Raw genomic sequence first — 19,867 nt, 5'->3', positions numbered from 1 at the left:
CTCCAACAGCGGAGATTTGTGGGTGGGATCATTTTTATGCAAGATGGTGCACGCCCGCACATTGCAAATCCAGTTAAGCAGCTGCTGAAGTGCCATTTCGGAAATGCTAGCATTGTCAGCCGCCATTTCCGTACAGTCTGGCAGTCCCGATTACCTGATCTTAATCCGTGTGACTTCTGGCTATGGGGTTATCTGAAAGATGTTGTGTTCAGTGTTCCAGTTGCAAACTTACAAGGAGACGGCACGACCGTGGGGTTGGGGTGTTGTCCGAAATGTTGTGTGGTGAAAGATGACCCCTAACACCTCACGTGGTTAAAATATTAGGACGCACTACCTGGAAAATCTCGGGAAAAATCGATCGAAAGTGTCTTAGGTACCTTATGAGTATACAATGTTAGTACATTGCCGAGCCGCCGTCTGGCCTAGATGGTTCAGCCGGCACGGTAGCTCAGCGTGTTCGGTCAGAGGGTTACCTGCCCTCTGTAATAAAAATAACTGAGTTCACCGGGCAACAACGAACTTAAACGGGTGTCTTACGACGTCCGCCCCGAGCAGATGCAACGAACGAAAGTGAACAAAATGAGAATAGCCGGCACGGTAGCTCAGCGTGTTCGGTCAGAGGGTTAGCTGCCCTCTGTAATAAAAAGCTGAGTTAGTCGATCAACAAAGAACTTAAACGGATGTCTTACGACATCCGCCCCCAGCAGATACAACGGACAAAAGCGAACAAAATGAGATTAAAAAAAAAATGGTTAGGGCTCGGACTTGCGCCAGATGTCTCAAGTTCGATTCCTCCTCTGGCACTTTTTTTCTTCTGTTTCATTTTCTTTTGTTATTCCACCAATTATTCAGAAAGCTTCCCAAACCTCCATTATCTTTAACAAATTAGTTACATTATTGAAAAAAAATTATTTTCTTTTTGTCGAACAACACAGTTCATGGCGGTGGGTTTTCCATTTTTCATTGTAAAGTATATGAGGTGAAACATTGGGTTTTTAATCAGAATAAATTAAATTATTTTCATAATACACCACTGCGTCCTTCGTAATTTTGATAGATCACTATGAATAGATACTTCAGGAATTTCTTCTCCTATTCCAGACGAGCCAGCAACTTCTTCAGTCGACATGTTTAACCTCGGATCGGAATAATAAGTAGAAATTTGAAACAGGCACGTCTGTTCACGACGAAATCGAAAAAGAAACTGCCATTTACATCTCACAGCTCGTGCACAGTCCTATGCTCAGATGACCGTTATAATCCCAAGGGGACCCTTACAAAGCTCCTTTAAACCTTTAAACCCCATAAAACGAAGTAGAACAACGACCACGAATATTTTTCAGTGAATGAAAAACTTTACGTTCTTGAGCTAAAATAATGTTTTAAAATAATGTAGGTTTGAGAAACGTTTTGAATAATTGGTGGAATAACAAAAGAAAATGAAACAGAAGGAAAAAAAGTGCCAGAGTAGGAATCGAACCCGAGACATCTGGCGTAAGGGTCCGAGCCCTAACCATCTTCTTTTTTTAACTTTTTTGGTCATAACATTCCACAGTAGTACATAATTTTCAACTGACATTTAAAAGTAATAAAACAAACTAAAATTAATTACAGGTTCCTTGACATTTTAGAAAAAATCCAAGTCTAAACCAGATCTAGGCCAAACGGCGACTCGGCAATGGACTAACATTGTATACTCATAAGGCACCTAAGAAACTTTGGATCAATTTTTCCCGGGATTTTCCGGGTAGTGCGTCCTAATACTTTAACCACCTGAGGTGTTAAGGGTCCTCTTTCACCACACAAAATTTCGGACAACACCCCAACCCCACGGTGGTGCCGTCTCCTTGTTAGCTGCACTGAAGGCACGCAATGCGCAATACATGTTGAACGTGACCCCGGAAACACTTCGATCAGTTGTGGAACATTCTGTTTCTCGATTTCAACTTGTTGCAGAAAACGGTGGACATCATATTGAACATGTTTTGCGCCAGTCACACGGAAATTAATAATCCGATTTGATTGACGCTTTTTCTGCAGTTTTTGGCCTCAGAACAATTAAAAACCGATGTGAGTGACGCTTTCTATGCGGTTTTTGGCCTCAGGACAATCGAAAACCGCTATTTCCCATCCGATGTGATATGACCTTGCCGTACTCGTAGTGGGTGGGCTTACTTAACTAACAATATCACACTTGTACACCCGTGCACGTTGTATGATTCATTTGTCATTTGCAGTCGACCACTATTAAATTATGATTATTACATCCCCATCTATTGCTACATTTTGTAACTATTTATTTTCCTTCTGCCATACGTTTTCCCCCTTGTCCGATATTATTCCGTTGCAATTTGCTGTCAATAGTATAAACAGCGTACATGCATGCTTTTTGTGAACGTACACAGGTATCGGGAACGTAGGTATGATGATGATGACGATTACACATCTACGGGGAAGCCTGAGTTTTTCGTAGATGGACGACAATCATCTGGGCATAAGGACTCAAAGCACAGTGCAACGGAAGTTGTAAGGGCTGCAGTTTAGCCTGTCATTGAACCTGCAGCAACGCAGGATTGGTGATCGATATGGATGCTAACCGCAGGCTAGCTTCAAGGGCGTCCGGCGGTGTTTGGCCGGCGTCGGCTTGCGTCGCCATGGGAACGGGGCGCCTATGCAGGGGCAAGCGCGCCGGGGCGCAGACGTCGCTCTGTCCTGCCGACGTCAACATTCAGCAGACTTCCGATTATGGCAGCGGAGGACACTTCATGGGTATTCGACTCCCTGGTGGGTTTCCTCCAAGGACCCATCTGGAACGCTCCCGTGCTGACGTTCATCGAGCAGAAATGCGCAAGTAAATAACACTCTTGTCTTAAAACAAGTATCGAAAATTCTGTTACTCATCAGCTGAATAGGCATATACCCCAAGATCACTATTATAACGAGCCTGTAAGCCCTTTTCGGGAAACCTTCTTCTCTAACCTCCTTTAACTGAACTTACCTATTTCTGAACGTACAGAAATTTTAGTATCAGGGATATTCTAAAACTTAACAATCCTATAATTAATTTCTTTGTTTCAAAGTTTGATCTATTTTGTAGTAAACGATGTTTGTTTCTATGAAGTTTGATGATGATGAGGTCCACAGCCTTCGTGAATTTTTTAAATGAAAACATCCCGCTTTAGGCTGTTAAAACATTATTCATTACGTTCACAATTTTCACACGTGGCCATTTTCAAGCATTGTGGGATGGTGGAACCGACGCAATAGTATATAGCAGTGACATGTTGTGTAACAGCAGTTGCATGTGATGTTGTGAATTTATCTGCTCTTCCATACACCACCCATTTACCATGACTGTTAATTAAATTTAACCTTAAGTGTTTTTATCATTATTTCACCAGCTTTCTAACTCGTTTGGTATATGGAACAACAAATAAATTCACAACACCGCAGGCAACTGCTCTCAAATAGAATTACACAGCTTTATACTACTGAGCCGGCCGCAGTGGCCGAGCGGTTCTAGGCGCTTCAGTCTGCAACCGCGCGCCGTTACGGTCGCAGGTTCGAATCCTGCCTCGGGCATGGATGTGTGTGATGTCCTTAGGTTAGTTAGGTTTAAGTAGTGCTACGTTCTAGGGGCCTAATGACCTCAGATGTTAAGTCCCATAGTGCTCAAAGCCATTTGAACCATATACTACTGACTGGGTTTCAAGAACACAATGCTTGAAAATGACCACGTGTTGAATTGCAATCGCAATGAATGGTGTTTTAACAGCGTAAGGCTCAATGTTGTCATTTTAAAAGTTTGTCCCTACGTTTAAACAAAAGATTGGTTGGTTATCTGGCAGATACACAAAAAATATCTTATTTATCCGCAGACACCTACCTCGGTTTCTAAGAAAATAGTCATAATTTAGTTAGTAACTAAGGAAGGATAGAAGGCACGGAAAATGACGTTTTTTCGAAAGCGTATCATTGTTTTGTATATAAAGTGGGACTGCCATGTTAACGGGCAACCAGTAAACCTCGGATTCTTTAAAGAATAGAACTGGCTTGTATAAAACAGGTTCAAACGTCCGATTACAAATGAATTAACGTAATAAGTATTTGACGTTAGGCACATAAGCGAGAAAATGTTCAGAACGGACCTGCAATTGTGATTAAAAATTGATGGTAGTCGCTAAGCGCTCTCACTATCAAACACTGCATAAAAACGGGATGGGTAACTTGTGCTCGTTTTCGAGAATTTCTAATTTTTCACGCATACCAGTGTTTGTAACGTCATATCTCGTGAACTATGAATCGTACAATGATATAATTTTTCAGGCACATTCATTGATGTATGTGGATACTGTCTGAAAAATGTGTTGCGAGTAGAGACAGTAGTAAAAAAGTAATGAATTAAAACGTCATGCCGTATGTTGAAGTTTTACTGCACGAACAAGGAAAATGTAGTAAGTGAGAAAGTTCTTACCTATCATGGAGATGTTAGCCATAAAACAGTTTCGTGAAGGTTTGCAGGTATGTATAAAGGTTGTTGGAAGTCGCTAAGTGCTGTCTTTTCAAGTACTGGATGAAAGTAGTTTGCGCGCCGTGGGTTACGATGCCTTAAGACATAAACACTTTTGACGTAAGATTATACATGTTATTAAGTAGAGTATGACAGCATTTTAAATTTTTAAATTTAATCGCTATATATGAAACACTGAAAAGCGAATTTTTGCTGCTTCTGGAAGCTATCCCGAATCATAAACCACGAACTGGGTTCGCGATTTACTAATACAGATGGTAGATTATCATCTGATCACCCAGTGTGAAAGGTTGATGGTTTTCGTACTACCCATATTAGAAAAAGTAATCGGTATACCCTATTGTTACACCATCACTTTCGCAGTAAAAACCACCTCGCCCGTGTATTCTGTGAAGATGAATAGGAAATGATCCACGATTTTTTAATTTCACACAGTTTGGAACTTAATCGTTTATTCCCTTTGGCTGTGTGAAACCAGTGCTTAGTTGATTCGTATGTCTGTACTTATTTATAAAATGTTTCTTTTCGACTTTTCGATGCAAATTATTCGTCTTCCCATTGTCCTGATACTCTTCCATCTTGGGAGGTCTCGTTATGAACGGTCTCCATCGCCAAACTGTTGATTATTACAATATTTTAAATGATAATTAATTGCACACCTCAGCTGCCGACAGGTGCTGTTGATATACCTTGATGGGGACAGCTGAAAATGTGTGTCCCGACCGGGACTCAAACCCAGGATCTCTTGATACATGGCAGACACTCTGTCCATCTGAGCCACCGAGGACACCGATGAATAGCGCGACCGCAGGGACTTCTCCCTTGCACGCTTCCCGTGAGACCCATATTCCCAACTGTCCACAATTCTACATATGTAATGTACACTCGACAACAAAAAAAGTGGGTCACCCCTGAATTCCAACGTGTAGGCTGCACCTGAATGTATGCAACCAACATAGCAAATCTGTGTTGCACATAGTCGCAACCCTCCACAGTACAGTCGTTGTAAGATACACAATGGGTACCGCTAGAGACTACTAGAGAACACCAGTCTTTATGACAGTCCGTCCAGATGTAAAGTAAAACCACGATAGTACAGAAGAGATCAGACAGTCCTTATCGTTTGTAAACTAAACTTAATTACAATAAGTGAGATTTCAAATGTTATGGGACAACTAGTTTTGTCACATAAATCGTTCAGTAATCCTTAGGCACAGTTAAATATTTGAGACAGTATGTGGATTTATAAAGTTGTATGGCAATTGGAAACAAGTTCTTTGCTGACTAAAAGGTTTACCCAACACATGCTGAACGTCGTTCAACGTTCAACGGGGAGTGGTTTCGCATCAACTTTATGTAATACTAAGCAGTTAAGAGAAAACATGATTATCGGCGGCAACCACTCTACGGAAATCCCAACATTAACAGCGAATCACAAGTAATATCATTGTTCACATTACTCATCAACAGATGACATGACCAACGTCTTCGTTCTGGATCCGGATGCAAACCCAGAACGTAAAGCCATTGTTAACCAAGCAAAGCTTTGAAAGAGACGTCAAATATTGACGTTTGCACCAGTATCAGTTATCAATTCTCAACTTGAACATAAATGACGATAATGTTTGTACGAAAGCGGGAACCCTAACATGACAATTACCTTCTTGATAATTAATCTCGAAAGACGTTGTATAGTGTTGCATTGTCAAGGAATAAAGGATGCACATGTTTAAAATTGAAATACCATCATGTAATGCTGGGGACAAGGATGCGAACCCAGCACCCAATCGGATTGTTGAGTAAGTACGTAAAATCAGAATGTAGATATCACAGTTTGTCACCAGTAGTGGGGTTGGAACCTTAAATGACGACTGAAGTTGTATTGCCTGACCGGGATTCGAACCCGGCGCCTACTGCCGTCGTTGTCTAACCAGGAACAGACGAGAAATGTCCAATGTTGGTTCACCATCAGCGAGATGTGCACACGTTTAACTAGAAATAAGGTGACGAAAACGTCTATGCTGACTGAGAGTCGAAAGCCGCACACATGGTTATGAAGACACGTTAATAATCAACTTCATATTCAGTAGTAGCTAGGAGTAGCATGTTTAGTTGCAAACCTTAAGGCCTTACTCATCCCTAGTACCGTGTTGCCTAATATCTGCGATATCATGATGTTAATTTACAAGTGGATTGACTGCCGTGAAGAGCAATGTTCTCTAGTAGTCGTGTATCATTGAGATGTAAATGAAGTGCCTCAGCAGAAAGTAATTTCCGTCGTGCAGCACGTATTGTTTCAGAGACACTGAGAACATGTTATAAGTGCACAAAACGTGTATTATATACTAAGTATATACTATTATTTGGAGAAGCTGCCGCCAAACCTGTTTACTTTTACATTCCGCTCAGTTATCGTGGTTGAATACAGGTTTTCTTAAGGCTACATCTAATGCACAGCGCTTACAAGAAAGTATAGTTTCCTGCGTCATGCTATTGCTAGCTAGGTGAAATATTTTGTGGCAGCTATGTTTAAAATGAATGTATTTTTGAAAGTATTGTTCGTCAAATATTTGAATAAATCGTCAACTATATGTGTGCCTGCACATGTTATAGCATAATAGCTGTAGCTGCGTTAGTTTGTACTACAGAGTTGGATAGATTAGGTGTAACTTTTGATCCTTCAAGGGGCGATCGTGGCCCTGCGGCCCGGGTCTGTACTATCTGCGGCTCGCGAGCTACGGGCCAGCCAGGCTGGCCGAGGCGAGACGCAAGTGAGCGAGCTGGCGGTGGCGTTGGTGGGCCAACAGCCCGAGACGAGCCAGCACGGCTGCGCCGCATGCCTCTGCCTCTGCCGCTCCGTCTGACGTAAATATGTTTACCTCCTCTCCTGGAATCAGTATAAGAGCGGCAAGCAGAAATACACATCAGGCTGTCTGCCGTAATGGCTCACTGGGAGAGGTCTATTCGAGGTAGAGTCAAAAAATGGTTCAAATGGCTCAGCACTATGGGACTTATCATCTGAGGTCATCAGTCCCTAGAACTTAGAACTACTTAAACCTAACTAACCTAAGGACATCGCACACATCCATGCCCGAGGCAGGATTTGAACCTGCGACCGTAGCGGTCGCGCGGTTCCAGACTGAAGCGCCTAGAACCGCTCGGCCACTCCGGCCGGCCGAGGTAGAGTCGTCGCTCTCATTGAGGAAGGAGGATGTACCATCAGAGAAGCTGGCAGGCGGTATGGCGTACCACATACCACTGCAACGAGATGGTGGAGGACCTGCCTTGAAAGAGGCACCACCAACAGGGCTCCTGGCTCAGGCAGGAAGAGAGTGATCTCACAGCAGGATGACAAGGACCTAGTGTCTAGGCGCAGAGAAAATCCCTTTCCGAACGCGAAGCATTTGCGGCGGGAGACCAACTTCCCCGGCTCCAGTGACAGGATTCGCCGAAGGCTGAGGGACGCTGGACTGCATGCACGACGATCCGCCGTGAATCAAGAGCTCAGCGAAGACAACGTTTTATACCGGCTAGCATTTGCGGAGCTCCATCTAGGGCGTCGTGGGACAACGTCATTTTCACTGATGAGAAGGTGTTTTCCACCAATGACGACGGTCCACGAATCGTTTACAGGCCGCAAGGCACTTGCCGTCGACGCGAATTTGTAACCACGACGGGAAGAAGTGGCCGGCTATCTGTTACCGGCTGGGGTTGGAATTCTGCGAGAGGTGCGGGAATTCTTCACAGGATAGAAGGAACTCTGGACAGCGCGCAGTATGCCCACATATTGGAAAATGTGATGCTTCCGTCAGTGCGAATGCTGTACGCAGAAGGGGACGTCACATTGGAAGAGGACCATTCTCCCATTCACAAGTCTGCATTTGTTCAGCAGCCGCTCTCCACGATTGGCGTCAACGTCATGGACTGGCCACCACGGGCGGCTGATATGAACTCCATGGAAAACATGTGGGCTGAGGTCGCCGGAACATGAACAGAGAGAGAACTGGCCACGAAACTAACCAACTACTGCGGACGCTCTTTGGGACTGCGTCCTGGAAGCCTGGGAGGAAGTTGCTTCTTCAGGCTGTTACGTCCGACGGCTTATACATTGATGCCAAGACGCGTGATAGAAGTACAAAATAATGAAGGATTCTGGATAAAATATTAGAGTTCTTAAAATTTTTTGTTATGTCTTCTTTTTCGTCATTTCTCCTCATTGGAAGCTAGTGGAAGATCGCGTGGCAACAGAAAAGATACAATATGGGTTAGCTTTCCTTTGAGTTGCCCTTTTAATTCAAGTGGGTTTCTTTTGAATATGCAGTTTGTTAAGTATTCTACTTTGATTTCATTTATACCATGTCTACATACTTGCAAACTAATCAGCGTAGATGGACTCTGTCACAGTAGTTTTTGTTATTTCAAATACGTCTCTCTCTTCCCCTCCATCCATGAATACACCCTCCGTCCTCCACACAATACGCCAACGATTTCATATTACGTTTACTCGCCGCGCGGGATTAGCCGAGCAGTCTGAGGCGCTGCAGTCATGGACTGTGAGGCTGGTCTCGGCGGAGGTTCGAGACCTCCCTCGGGCATGGGTGTGTATGTATGTCCTTAGGATAATTTAGGTTAAGTTGTGTGTAAGATTACGACTGATGACCTTAGCAGTTAAGTCCCATAAGATTTCACACACATATGAACATTTATGTTTACTCGTTGTTAATATCTCTTCTATTCTCTCTCACACACTCTCTCTCTGACACTATCGCCGCAAGTGCCCTTTTATTACACTCCCCCAAAACTTTGTAAACAAATCTAGCGGTTTCCAATGACGCTACATTTTCTCTTTTAATTGCTGCTGTCTTTACTCTCTATCATTCCTCTCACCACCTATGAAACCGTATTCGTTGATCTCCCCTTCCCTATAACCCATTCATCGTTCTGAGAACAGTACTTCCTTATCTCTCGGTCCTAAGATAAAACGAACTGTGGCACACGTCTAAGTAAGCAATACTTTGCAAGCATTTCACGTTATATTTTGCACTTCTGCACTTCTATCCATTCCCAGATCCCGCCCTCCTTCCTGTTACGCGTCCCTTGACATCTGCATCTACATCTAAATGAATACTCTGCAATTCATAATTATGTGCTTGGCAGGGGGTTCTGTGGTCTGGTGGATTAATCTCGTATTGATGTGTAAAACGTGTAGGTTCACATCCCACGTCAGGCGTAGATTTTTAACACAAACAAGTAGCTCTCCTTCACCCCTAGTAACGCCAAGTGCAGAACGCCAGTAAGTTCCGTAGTTCATCCCTTCGCTGCCGACTGGGCACTCGTTTGAGCTGTGACAGATGGAGAAACCCCGTAAGGCAGAGACTCTGTCACCAGCAAGCCGTCGTAAACTAGAAAACGTATTTCATTTAATGAACCAATGGCCATGTAAGTTCACAAGGGTCTTACTTTATTTGAAACTGAGACGTTGAAATTTGTGGTGCTAGACTGGGACTAGAATTCGATTTCACTATGTTCCCGAAGATTGCAAACTCTTCTAGGCGTCGTCGAAAGGCACCTATCTGGATTCGAATCCTGATCAGCACAAAATATTCATTATTTCATTTCAAGCCCTAGCATGTGCACTCCGAACTACTGGTGAAAAATAGTTGCATTTTCAACGTCTCTTCATGCGTTGTCAGCTGTAACGTGTTCGTTTCAACTCACAGCCACATGATGAGCGTTCAATCACAACATTACATTTACTTACATCTTTTCAAGTTCAAACATTCCTCTCCATCCTACTGGTGAAAACGGATTTGGGTTTGGCGTTGTGTTCGTTGTGATAAAAAACGACGACATGTTGTGGATTCAACTTCTAGCCAGCAGAGTATTTTCCATCACATCATTGAAAGTACAAACATGCCATTCCCAGCTATTATTGGAAAAGAATTTGATAGTTAAAGGAGGAGGAGATTAGTGTTTAACGTCCCGTCGACAACGAGGTCATTAGAGGCGGAGCGCAAGCTCGGGTGAGGGAAGGATGTGGAAGGAAATCGGCCGTGCCCTTTCAAAGGAACCATCCCGGCATTTGCCTGAAGCGATTTAGGGAAATCACGGAAAACCTAAATCAGGATGGCCGGAGACGGGATTGAACCGTCGTCCTCCCGAATGCAAGTCCAGTGTTTTGATAGTTAAAGTTTCTTCATGACCACGTGTGCGGGGTTTGAATTCCATTCAGCACAGAACTTTTCGTCGCCTGACGTCTAGCGAAACATGCGCCCATCTCGCTACTGGTGAACCAACAATAGCTATTTATCGTCTGTTCCTGGCTAGAAAACGACGGTGCTAGATGCTGGGTTCGAATCCCAGTCAGGCAAAAACAATTATATCGTCAATTAAGGTTCCAGCATTTCGCTATTGGTGAAAACATTTGATATTTAACTTCTGATTTTATGTACAGTCGTGCTCAAAAGTATCCGAACGACCTGAATTGCATTTCACCTGATTCCCATGCGATCTACATAACGCAGCTGTCTAGCAGGTTCTCTAATCGCTCCTTGGTACAGTCATTTGACTATTGAAAATGGTTCCAACAAGTCACCACTAGAAAACACTGCGCTGTATCGCAATAACTCAGGATGTAAAGTAATATCATGATACTAAAAATATCAAGGAACACCTCACCACGGATAAGACTGTCCTTAAGGCTTGTAAGCTCGCATTTATTGCAATAACTGACATACCTGAAATGTTAGCACTCTTATTATTACGCCAGATACGTAATGCACGTAGTAAGTTCGTCGTATTCATGATTTCCTTTTCAAAGTAACATACCATACTTGTTATTTAACACGAAATGTCATTAAAATTTACGTTATTCACGAGCAGCTAGTTGAGAATATGTATGAACTTCAAATGACACGACGAACAGCCTCGTTCTGCACATGGATTCAAACCCAGGTCATGCAGGCTAGGCCGCGGTGGCCGTGTGGTTCTAGGCACTTCAGTCCGGAACCGCGTGACTGATACGGTCGCAGGTTCGAATCCTGCCTCGGGCATGGATGTGTGTGATGTCCTTAGGTTAGTTAGGTTTAAGTAGTTCTAGGTTCTAGGGGACTGATGACCTCAGATGTTGAGTCCCATAGTGCTCAGAGCCATTTGAACCAATCATGCACGCTAAGATTTCGTGGCTGACGGAAATTAACAGTCATTCCTGACTAGGCATAAAGAGAGTGATATACCTCATTTTTGGACAGTATCAGTTAGCAAATATCAACTTTACATTACATAATGTAACATTTTTAACGGACGCGAATTCCTACCCAGCATCTGTTGTCCGTGTTATCGAACTACGAGAGATGTGAAATACTGCTTCTTCACAAGTAACTTACTTGAAATGTAGTAAGGTAAGGCTTTGTGTTGTACAGGGATTCGAACCCAGTATCTAATCGGATTGTTATAGAAGCACAATCAACTTTGACATATCGGATTTTCTCGGCAGTAGCTAGATGTATTAAATGAAATGACGAGACGAAACATTAATTTTTCCTTTCCAGGACACCAACCCGGCACATATCGTAGTTATATTCCAGAGAAAAGGAACGTTAAGTATGGGTTTGTTACACCAGCAGGGACATGTGAGAATGTTTTAACTAGAAATAATATGACGAAGTGTTCAGTGCTGACTGAGAATCGAACCCCAAACATATCGTTGTTGACTACACACAAAGAGACGACACTTACCGAATTTTTCTCCATCAGCAGCTCGGAATAACATCCCCGAACTTACATGATATCGCAAATAGTTCTGTGTCTCACTGGGAGCCAAAACGTGAGATATCGTTAGTGTTGACAACGAATGAAAATGCATTAAAAATAAAAATTATTATCCACCAGCCTATAGGTGTTCCCATGCTAGAGCTTGAGAATACACATTGAAAAGTTTAGTGCTGGGCCAGGATTCCAACCCATTCATGCGCAATATGTGGAGATGTTGAGCAATCTGCAGTTTTGAACAAACAACAAGTTGTAGTCGAGCTGTATTGTCACGAAGGGATCAAATTCCGCGTTAAGGGCGGTCTGAGCTGCATTCCCAATTCAGAACCAATTGTATCGACATGCAGAAGCTCAAATAAAAGATGGAATAAGTGTCCTGTGACCATACACAGGGTTTGTTTCGTCACTAGAAATAAATAACTAGTATAAGAAAAGTTACTGGTGATAGAGTTTCTACACGTCGCCACTCCTTACTTTATTGTGGTTCCACCTAACGTCTACTTGGTAGAGAAGGAATATCATGTTTAATGTGATTTTCAGACCACAATTCCATTATACCTTTTTCACTTGGCGTAGCCAGAAGAGAATAGAATCTGCCTCTCCCTATAAAAAAAAAACATCGGCAGAAGTTGGAATCGAACCGAGACCAACATCATATGAAACTATCATCAGTCTAACAGACCACCACAGCCACTTCTCTACGGCTCATTTTCCTATCATAACACCGTTGCGGCACACAAGATGAGAATTCCGACACACAGGCTCCCTGTAGTGGTTTGCAGGATGTTCAGTACATTCATTTACTTGGTTGACCGAATCGCCATGAACTGGCTGCCTTGGCTACCCAGTACATACATTCGACCCTATTTTGTAATCACCGAAATAAAATAACGTAACTGCCACCTACACAGAACTGCCAACAGTGTAGGATGCAGAAATTTAAATAGGAAGTGTTCCTTTCCACTTGAGCTACTCTATTGCGCTACCTGTTTGTTGAAACCATCGTGCAGTGCAAAAGAAATGCTGTAACTGTCTGTCTCTCAGAAGTCTATATCCGGCCATATGCATTATCTCACAGCACTGTGGAATGCCGAAGTCTGGAGGAACTGTTGTTCACTTACAGAGGTGCTGTAGCTACGTCACAGCTAGTAGCGTAACGGTAAGCGTCGAGCACTGTTGATATCACGTCGCTTGTTCTATTACATTCGCTACTACATTTTTTAAACGCAATTCTGCTGTCTTCTAAAGTTATCAATTTAATGGAACTTTGAACATAATTCTCTTCAATTCTCAACCCAAAATAGTCGCATGTGGAAAAAAGGCTAACTTCTGCGTCATTTTGTTCTTTTCAGGTTTAATAGACGGCCAGGCAGCAGATGAGTTCGAAGCTTTTGTATTATGTATGGGGAGAGCGCATCGTGCCAAAATAGTCAGAAAAGTATTTTCTACATTAGCTGTCGTCTGGTAGTGGCATTTTATTCTTCTTCAATCCTTGTTTGACAGCTTTAACTCAGAACAAGTTTTCTGTATGCATGTAATCAATAAACTGCATGTGCATTGTCAGACTATTATAGATAACATCAGAGAATTCGCATATATCGCTGATGATTAATTTCTCTCTCATGTTTAGTATTGTTTTAACAACACTAAAAGAAACCTTACGAAAACTGTGCACTGTGTTGTAAGAAATGAAATAAAACTACCCACGACAATCTTACGACGAAAGTCTGTTTTAACAAAGCTGAGTATCTGTACACAAGCGTGCCTGTATCTGCACGAATTAGTAAAACACTATTCACTTAGATTTCGATTAGGTCTGTGTTTAAACGGAATGCTGTGTCATACTCAACAGGTATGCTAACGTGGCATTTCATAAATAAAGTTACGTATTCCTAGAAACCCAAAATTTGCTTGTCAGCAGCGGAAAGGGGCGTTACCTGTTGTGCAGTATTGTAAGTTTTTCACCATTGCACTATGAGCTGAAAGTATTTTCTTGCGATTTGCTAATCAATTTATTTCCTTTATACTTATCACCCTGGCATGGGAGTTTTAAGTGAAGAACATTAGAAAATTTCGTATCGTTGATGGTCGATTCGAATTTCTTCAGAGACGCTTCTATTGTATAGCAGCTTGGCAGTCAGAAAGCCGAGATCTACGACCATTGACACATCTTACTGAGTCGAGCTGCCAAGAGGATTTGATGTGTAAAGGTTTTCTTCTGATTTGTTACAGAACTTTTTCTGGGAATTCTCAGCTCCATGAAATAATACACAAAAAAAGCTCGCACGGTCTACCCCTACCACAGTTACAACTGACGATTTTCTAAAGCGGTGGAACACGAGACACGGGCGGTACCACGGGGATACGGACACACTGCTGCCAGCCCGCCACTCTCGTCATGGTATTGCTCGCTCAGCCTCATAACGCATCGTGAAAGATATTAAAAGTTTTCGCTTATGTGAAGAATAGCATTTCTTAAGGCAAAAAATTGAAATTTCTGTCTCAGTGTCTTAGTTTACGTGGGGATTATATACCACGAGTCATTCAAATGGAAAGGGAATATCAAGTGAATTTAGCGAGTCAGTTCAGTACCATACGCGGAAGTAATTGCACTGTCACAGTGTTGCCAAATATTTGTGACGATGTTGCCAATTCTCAGCTGTGGTAGGAACAGCTCTGTAGCGTTATAGGAGGAGAATCCTGTGCTCGTGTCATAGGAGGATACGGAGAGGAGGCGCGGGGTTTGGTTAATATGCAGCGTTTTCTCCTATCAGCTCTGTCAAACATTTAGGTGTGTAATCTTCCATCACGATTACAGTTTCCCACAAAATATATACGAATAAAACACTTACCCTGTTACTATGTTACAAAAGATTATTTCAGTACAATAAAAAGTCTTTGGAAATCAACTTTACCAACCTGTCACGAAAAGTAAGATAACAAACACTTTGCACCTCGAAATCGATTGCATCTATGTGCAGTCTTGTGATTATACAAGTAGAATTTCACGAATTGCACGAGAATGTAGGAAAATGTTGGTGCGAATGGAAGCTGTAAGAAACACAGTTACCTAATTATTCTGTACCGCGTAATAATCAATTCATTAGATAATTCAGAAGAGAAGAAACTAAAAATTATGGCCATTAAGACAGAAACTAAAGTGCAGATGTGGGCACTGTGCAGATCTGCGCTTTTTCATCTTCAGATCTACACAAATAATGTATACTAACCAGCGTATTCATTGCTTTCGTAATGTTTCCCTCTTGTTTAGTCTTCTTATGATGAACTTATGTTGAAATGGATCCACACCCATGAGTCTGATTTTTTCTTTGTATCCTTTTTATCTACTATATTTGTGTGTTATTGTTCGATGTTCAAAAAGCAAAATATTATGCCTGCTCCCACGAGGTATTAAAATTAGGTCGCAAACTGTGGGAAGTTTGTTTTACAACCTTCGTACCTGGATAAACAGCTTTTCCTATTTGAGATATCTGTGAACGTTGCTGCATAAGACGATTTAAGAAGAAACTAAATTCCTTCAGCTACGCCAATGTTAAAAGAAATCGTGTTAACGGCACTAAATCGTGGTTTGTAAATCGTTTACCAGCGGTACTCTGCCGCATTTCGCTGGTTCGAAGGCAAAAAGCTTACTGACAAATTTCACAGAAGGAAGAGGGGGACGAAATGTCTCCCACTCGAAGGTCATATTGTTTTACTTAAATGATTACAAAATCGGGTAAAACGAACAATAAGGTTGTCAGTATAAGCACATTACTGTTGTCAATATGATGTTGCACCGCCCAGGGACTGTAATGATAAAGGGCCCGTTTAGGTCAGGCATATTGTATACAGAAGTGGAAGAGAGAGCACCATTAAATTATGCAATCCGAATGCATTGCATACGCACAGAAATTACTGTTACAGTGTACTTATGGAGCCCAATGAGTGAATTGCGTATTTGCCGGTGAGAAAGAGCACTGGCAAACAGTCTTCGCTACATTAGGTTACTTAAACTGGCGTCACTTTTAGCTAGAATATATGGCCAGCGACTAAGTGTAAGGACAGTGAGTCGGATGCGGGTTTTGCAACTATGAAATACTTTCCTTACATTATGGAAGCGAATATTAAATATGAACTAATATTGCGAAAATTTTGGACTTGGACAGCTCAGAATGAAAATCTTTCTGTTTATTGCAAAGGAAAACAATTGATTTTCTAAAACATTCTGTGTTATACACAACTTGAAACAGGCCACGTCGACCAAATCATATCGAAGAACTGACAGTGACGTATATTGGAAGGCAGTAAGATCCCTTGGCTTTTGGTTTGACAGTATTCGACAGCCATTTCTAGGCGCAAGTAAATGAAGAGAGACAGCGCGTTTTCGTTATCAAGTAAGGTCTTCATCAATTACTTTAGTTTTAATGTGATCTACGAGTAATTGCTGATGTTTGATATTAACATGAAAAGGATTCCGTAGACAGGGAAATAACTTGTTCTTGGGCAACTACTTCCATAATGACCAAAAGGACTTAAAAATGATCTTCAAGCACATGTGTTCCAGCAGCAGTATGAAGAAAATGATAGTAATAATGACGGTGATAATCGAATTATCCGGTAACTTCACACTTCACAGTGGATTTTCTGGAACTAAGAAATTTCCTGAATTAGTGAAAATTCCAAAATGGCTTCAAATCGAGGCTATGACGCCTAGAAGAGTCTTTACATCCTGCTGACATGAGAATAGCATAATCTCCACGTTAGAAGCTTGCTTCTACTTAACCATTTAATAGACTCGCGTTTTTTCCACCGTGACTAGTTTAGTAAGCTAAGCACATCACCCATTACTGTACACTCCTGGGGCTGGGAAATGTGGCCACAATGGTCTGGTGGAACGAACTATCACAGGTGCAATGCGTGGGTTCAGGCATTTACTTTTAAGAGGCACAAACAGATTTACTTTACCTCTGGTAACCTCAAGACAAAGACGTTATAATCCAGAATCCGCATTAAACACCACGTTCCTTCATTCCAAACTGGGCAGAGCCGGTTTACGTTGGAGAATGACATAGGTGGAGGTCAGGGTAAACAGAAATACTGTCACCAGTAAACTTACTTACATTAGAAAATTTTATTTTATTTGATGAACTGATAGCCGCCTAAAGGAACAGGGCTCTTATTTTACTTGTACTTGATTGAACTAGAGACGTTGAAAAATTTGGTGCTGGACTGTGATTCGAATTCGTATGTCCTCTTTCGAGGATCTGAATCTCTCGGAACAGTATAGTATAGTCTTCTTTGGGTCTCCTCCAAAGGTAAATATGCGGGTCCGAATCCTGATCCAGTACGAAATATTCATAACTTCATTTCAAGCCCTATCACGTGCACACCGGCCTGCTAGTGAAAATTAACGTGCATTTTTAATGTCTGTTCATGTTGCCAACAATTTCTGGACAAACACGCACACATCTTACTGTTGGTGAGTAAGCAATTGATACTTAAGCAATTTTCGTGGACAATAAAGAAGAACGATAGGAGTGCGGTTCGATTGTCGCCCAGGCACAAAAAGTTGTGTCCTTATTTTAGATTAAACACCTAGTAGCTGGCAAGAAAAACCGATACGTAACATTTGATTTTACTTAGTTAACAATCCGATTACGTCTTGGGTTCGTATCTCCGTCGCAGAACTTCACATCATGCGCTTCATCTTTAAATTCATACACACTACGTTACTTCTGAATTGAGATATATGAGACATCTTTCATGGTTAGTTAACAGGGATGAAAGGGTCTTGATAGGAGCCCCGATTTATTACAAAAACTGTCGTCTTTTATTTTCAAGTTTAGATTTGGTTACTGATATAGGCAAAAATTTCGGTACTTCATGACTCATCATAGATAGTCAGCAATATGATTAGATTAGATTAATACTTGTTCCATAGATCATGAATACGACATTTCGTAATGATGTTATTTTAGTGAAAGATTTCTTTACATACCAGTATTCAATTTCTTTACAACAATTTTTTACTCTCTCTCTCTCTCTCTCTCTCTCTCTCTCTCTCACACACACACACACACACACACACACCCACATTCTCTTTTTATTTTTGGTTTGTTTGTTGTGCTCGACTATCGGCGAGTCACGAAAACGTCCGTGAATGAATTTCTTAGTTTTGAGAACAGTTACGAAAGAAATATAAAAACAACTATGAGAGTTACTAATTTATGATTCTTAGTAGCAGTCAGTTCTGCGTATTATTAGCAACTAAGCTCCAGTCCCTAAACCTAGTTACAGAAATGCGAATCAGACGCATTACGGATTCCAGGCCGTAGCAGCCGCGTCTTTGAGGCGCCAGCTATGATCACTTCCCATCCCGCTGTAGGATCACATCGGTTCGTCTTCTTCCTGCTGGTAATGCAACTGAGATTTGGCAACAACGCAAGGTATGTTTGGCAACTCTGTGGTCGACGAGTTACTTCCTGGTGTGCACGGAATTAAGCCTCAAAGTTCATTTGATTTCTAGTGTCATTTCCATTGAATAACCTGAGTTGTTATCGCTTGAGGTTTAACAGAAGATTGTAAATTAACGGTTCTCAGTCCAGCAAAGTCATTGAACGTGGCAATCGCAACTAATCTCGTCCAGTAAATAGCGGTTTACGAGTTCTAGCCACTATTGACCTCGTAAGAGGATGGCCCAAACCATATCTATCCGCTAGCTGTGTGTTGAAGTGCAGACCTGTGGAAACGCGACTGTTATGGTTCGCGGTTCCAGCCTCGCTGAACGTACAGTTTTTATCCCTTCTGTGTAATAGCTGCAAGCAGTCAGATCAAACATCGATAAGCAAATCGTAAGAAAATACTTTCAGCTCATAGTGCAATGATGAAAAACTTACAATGCTGCACAACAGGTAACGCCTCTTTCCGCTGCTGACAGGCAAATTTTGGGTTTCTAGGAATACGTAACTTTATTTATGAAATACCACGTTAGCATACCTGTTGAGTATGACACAGCATTCCGTTTAAACACAGACCTAATCGAAATCTAAGTGAATAGTGTTTTACTAATGCGTGCAGATACAGGCACGCTTGTGTACAGATACTCAGTTTTGTTAAAACGGACTTTCGTCGTAAGGTTATCGTGGGTAGTTTTATTTCATTTCTTACAATACAGTGCACAGTTTTCGTAAGGTTTCTTTTAGTGTTGTTAAAACAATACTAAACATGAGAGAGAAATTAATCATCAGCGATATATGCGAATTCTCTGATGTTATCTATGACAGTCTGACAATGCACATGCAGCTTACTGATTACATGCATACAGAAAACTTGTTCTGAGTTAAAGCTGTCAAACAAGGATTGAAGAAGAATAAAATGCCACTACCAGACGACAGCTAATGTAGAAAATACTTTTCTGACTATTTTGGCACGATGCGCTCTCCCCATAGATAATACAAAAGCTTCGAGCTCATCTGCTGCCTGGCCGTCTATTAAACCTGAAAAGAACAAAATGACGCAGAAGTTAGCCTTTTTTCCACATGCGACTATTTTGGGTTGAGAAGTGAA

The 19,867-nt window shown here is 41.8% G+C and overlaps 1 protein-coding gene across 1 annotated transcript in view; it reads left to right on the top strand.

Annotated features, from left to right (window-relative positions):
- Window positions 1–2,710: 2,710 nt before the first annotated feature.
- Window positions 2,711–19,867, top strand: part of LOC126481756 (cilia- and flagella-associated protein 36) — a 127,954-nt gene continuing 110,797 nt past the window's right edge. Inside the window, exon 1 of the mRNA XM_050105710.1 lies at window positions 2,711–2,851. Within this exon, the coding sequence (XP_049961667.1) occupies window positions 2,746–2,851 (106 nt within the window). The 5' untranslated portion in view covers window positions 2,711–2,745. The remainder of the gene's footprint in view (window positions 2,852–19,867) is intronic.

This window comes from Schistocerca serialis, chromosome 5 (genome assembly GCF_023864345.2).
Source record: "Schistocerca serialis cubense isolate TAMUIC-IGC-003099 chromosome 5, iqSchSeri2.2, whole genome shotgun sequence".
NCBI classification, from domain to species: Eukaryota; Metazoa; Arthropoda; class Insecta; order Orthoptera; family Acrididae; genus Schistocerca; species Schistocerca serialis.
This window is presented reverse-complemented; position numbering and strand designations above follow the sequence as displayed.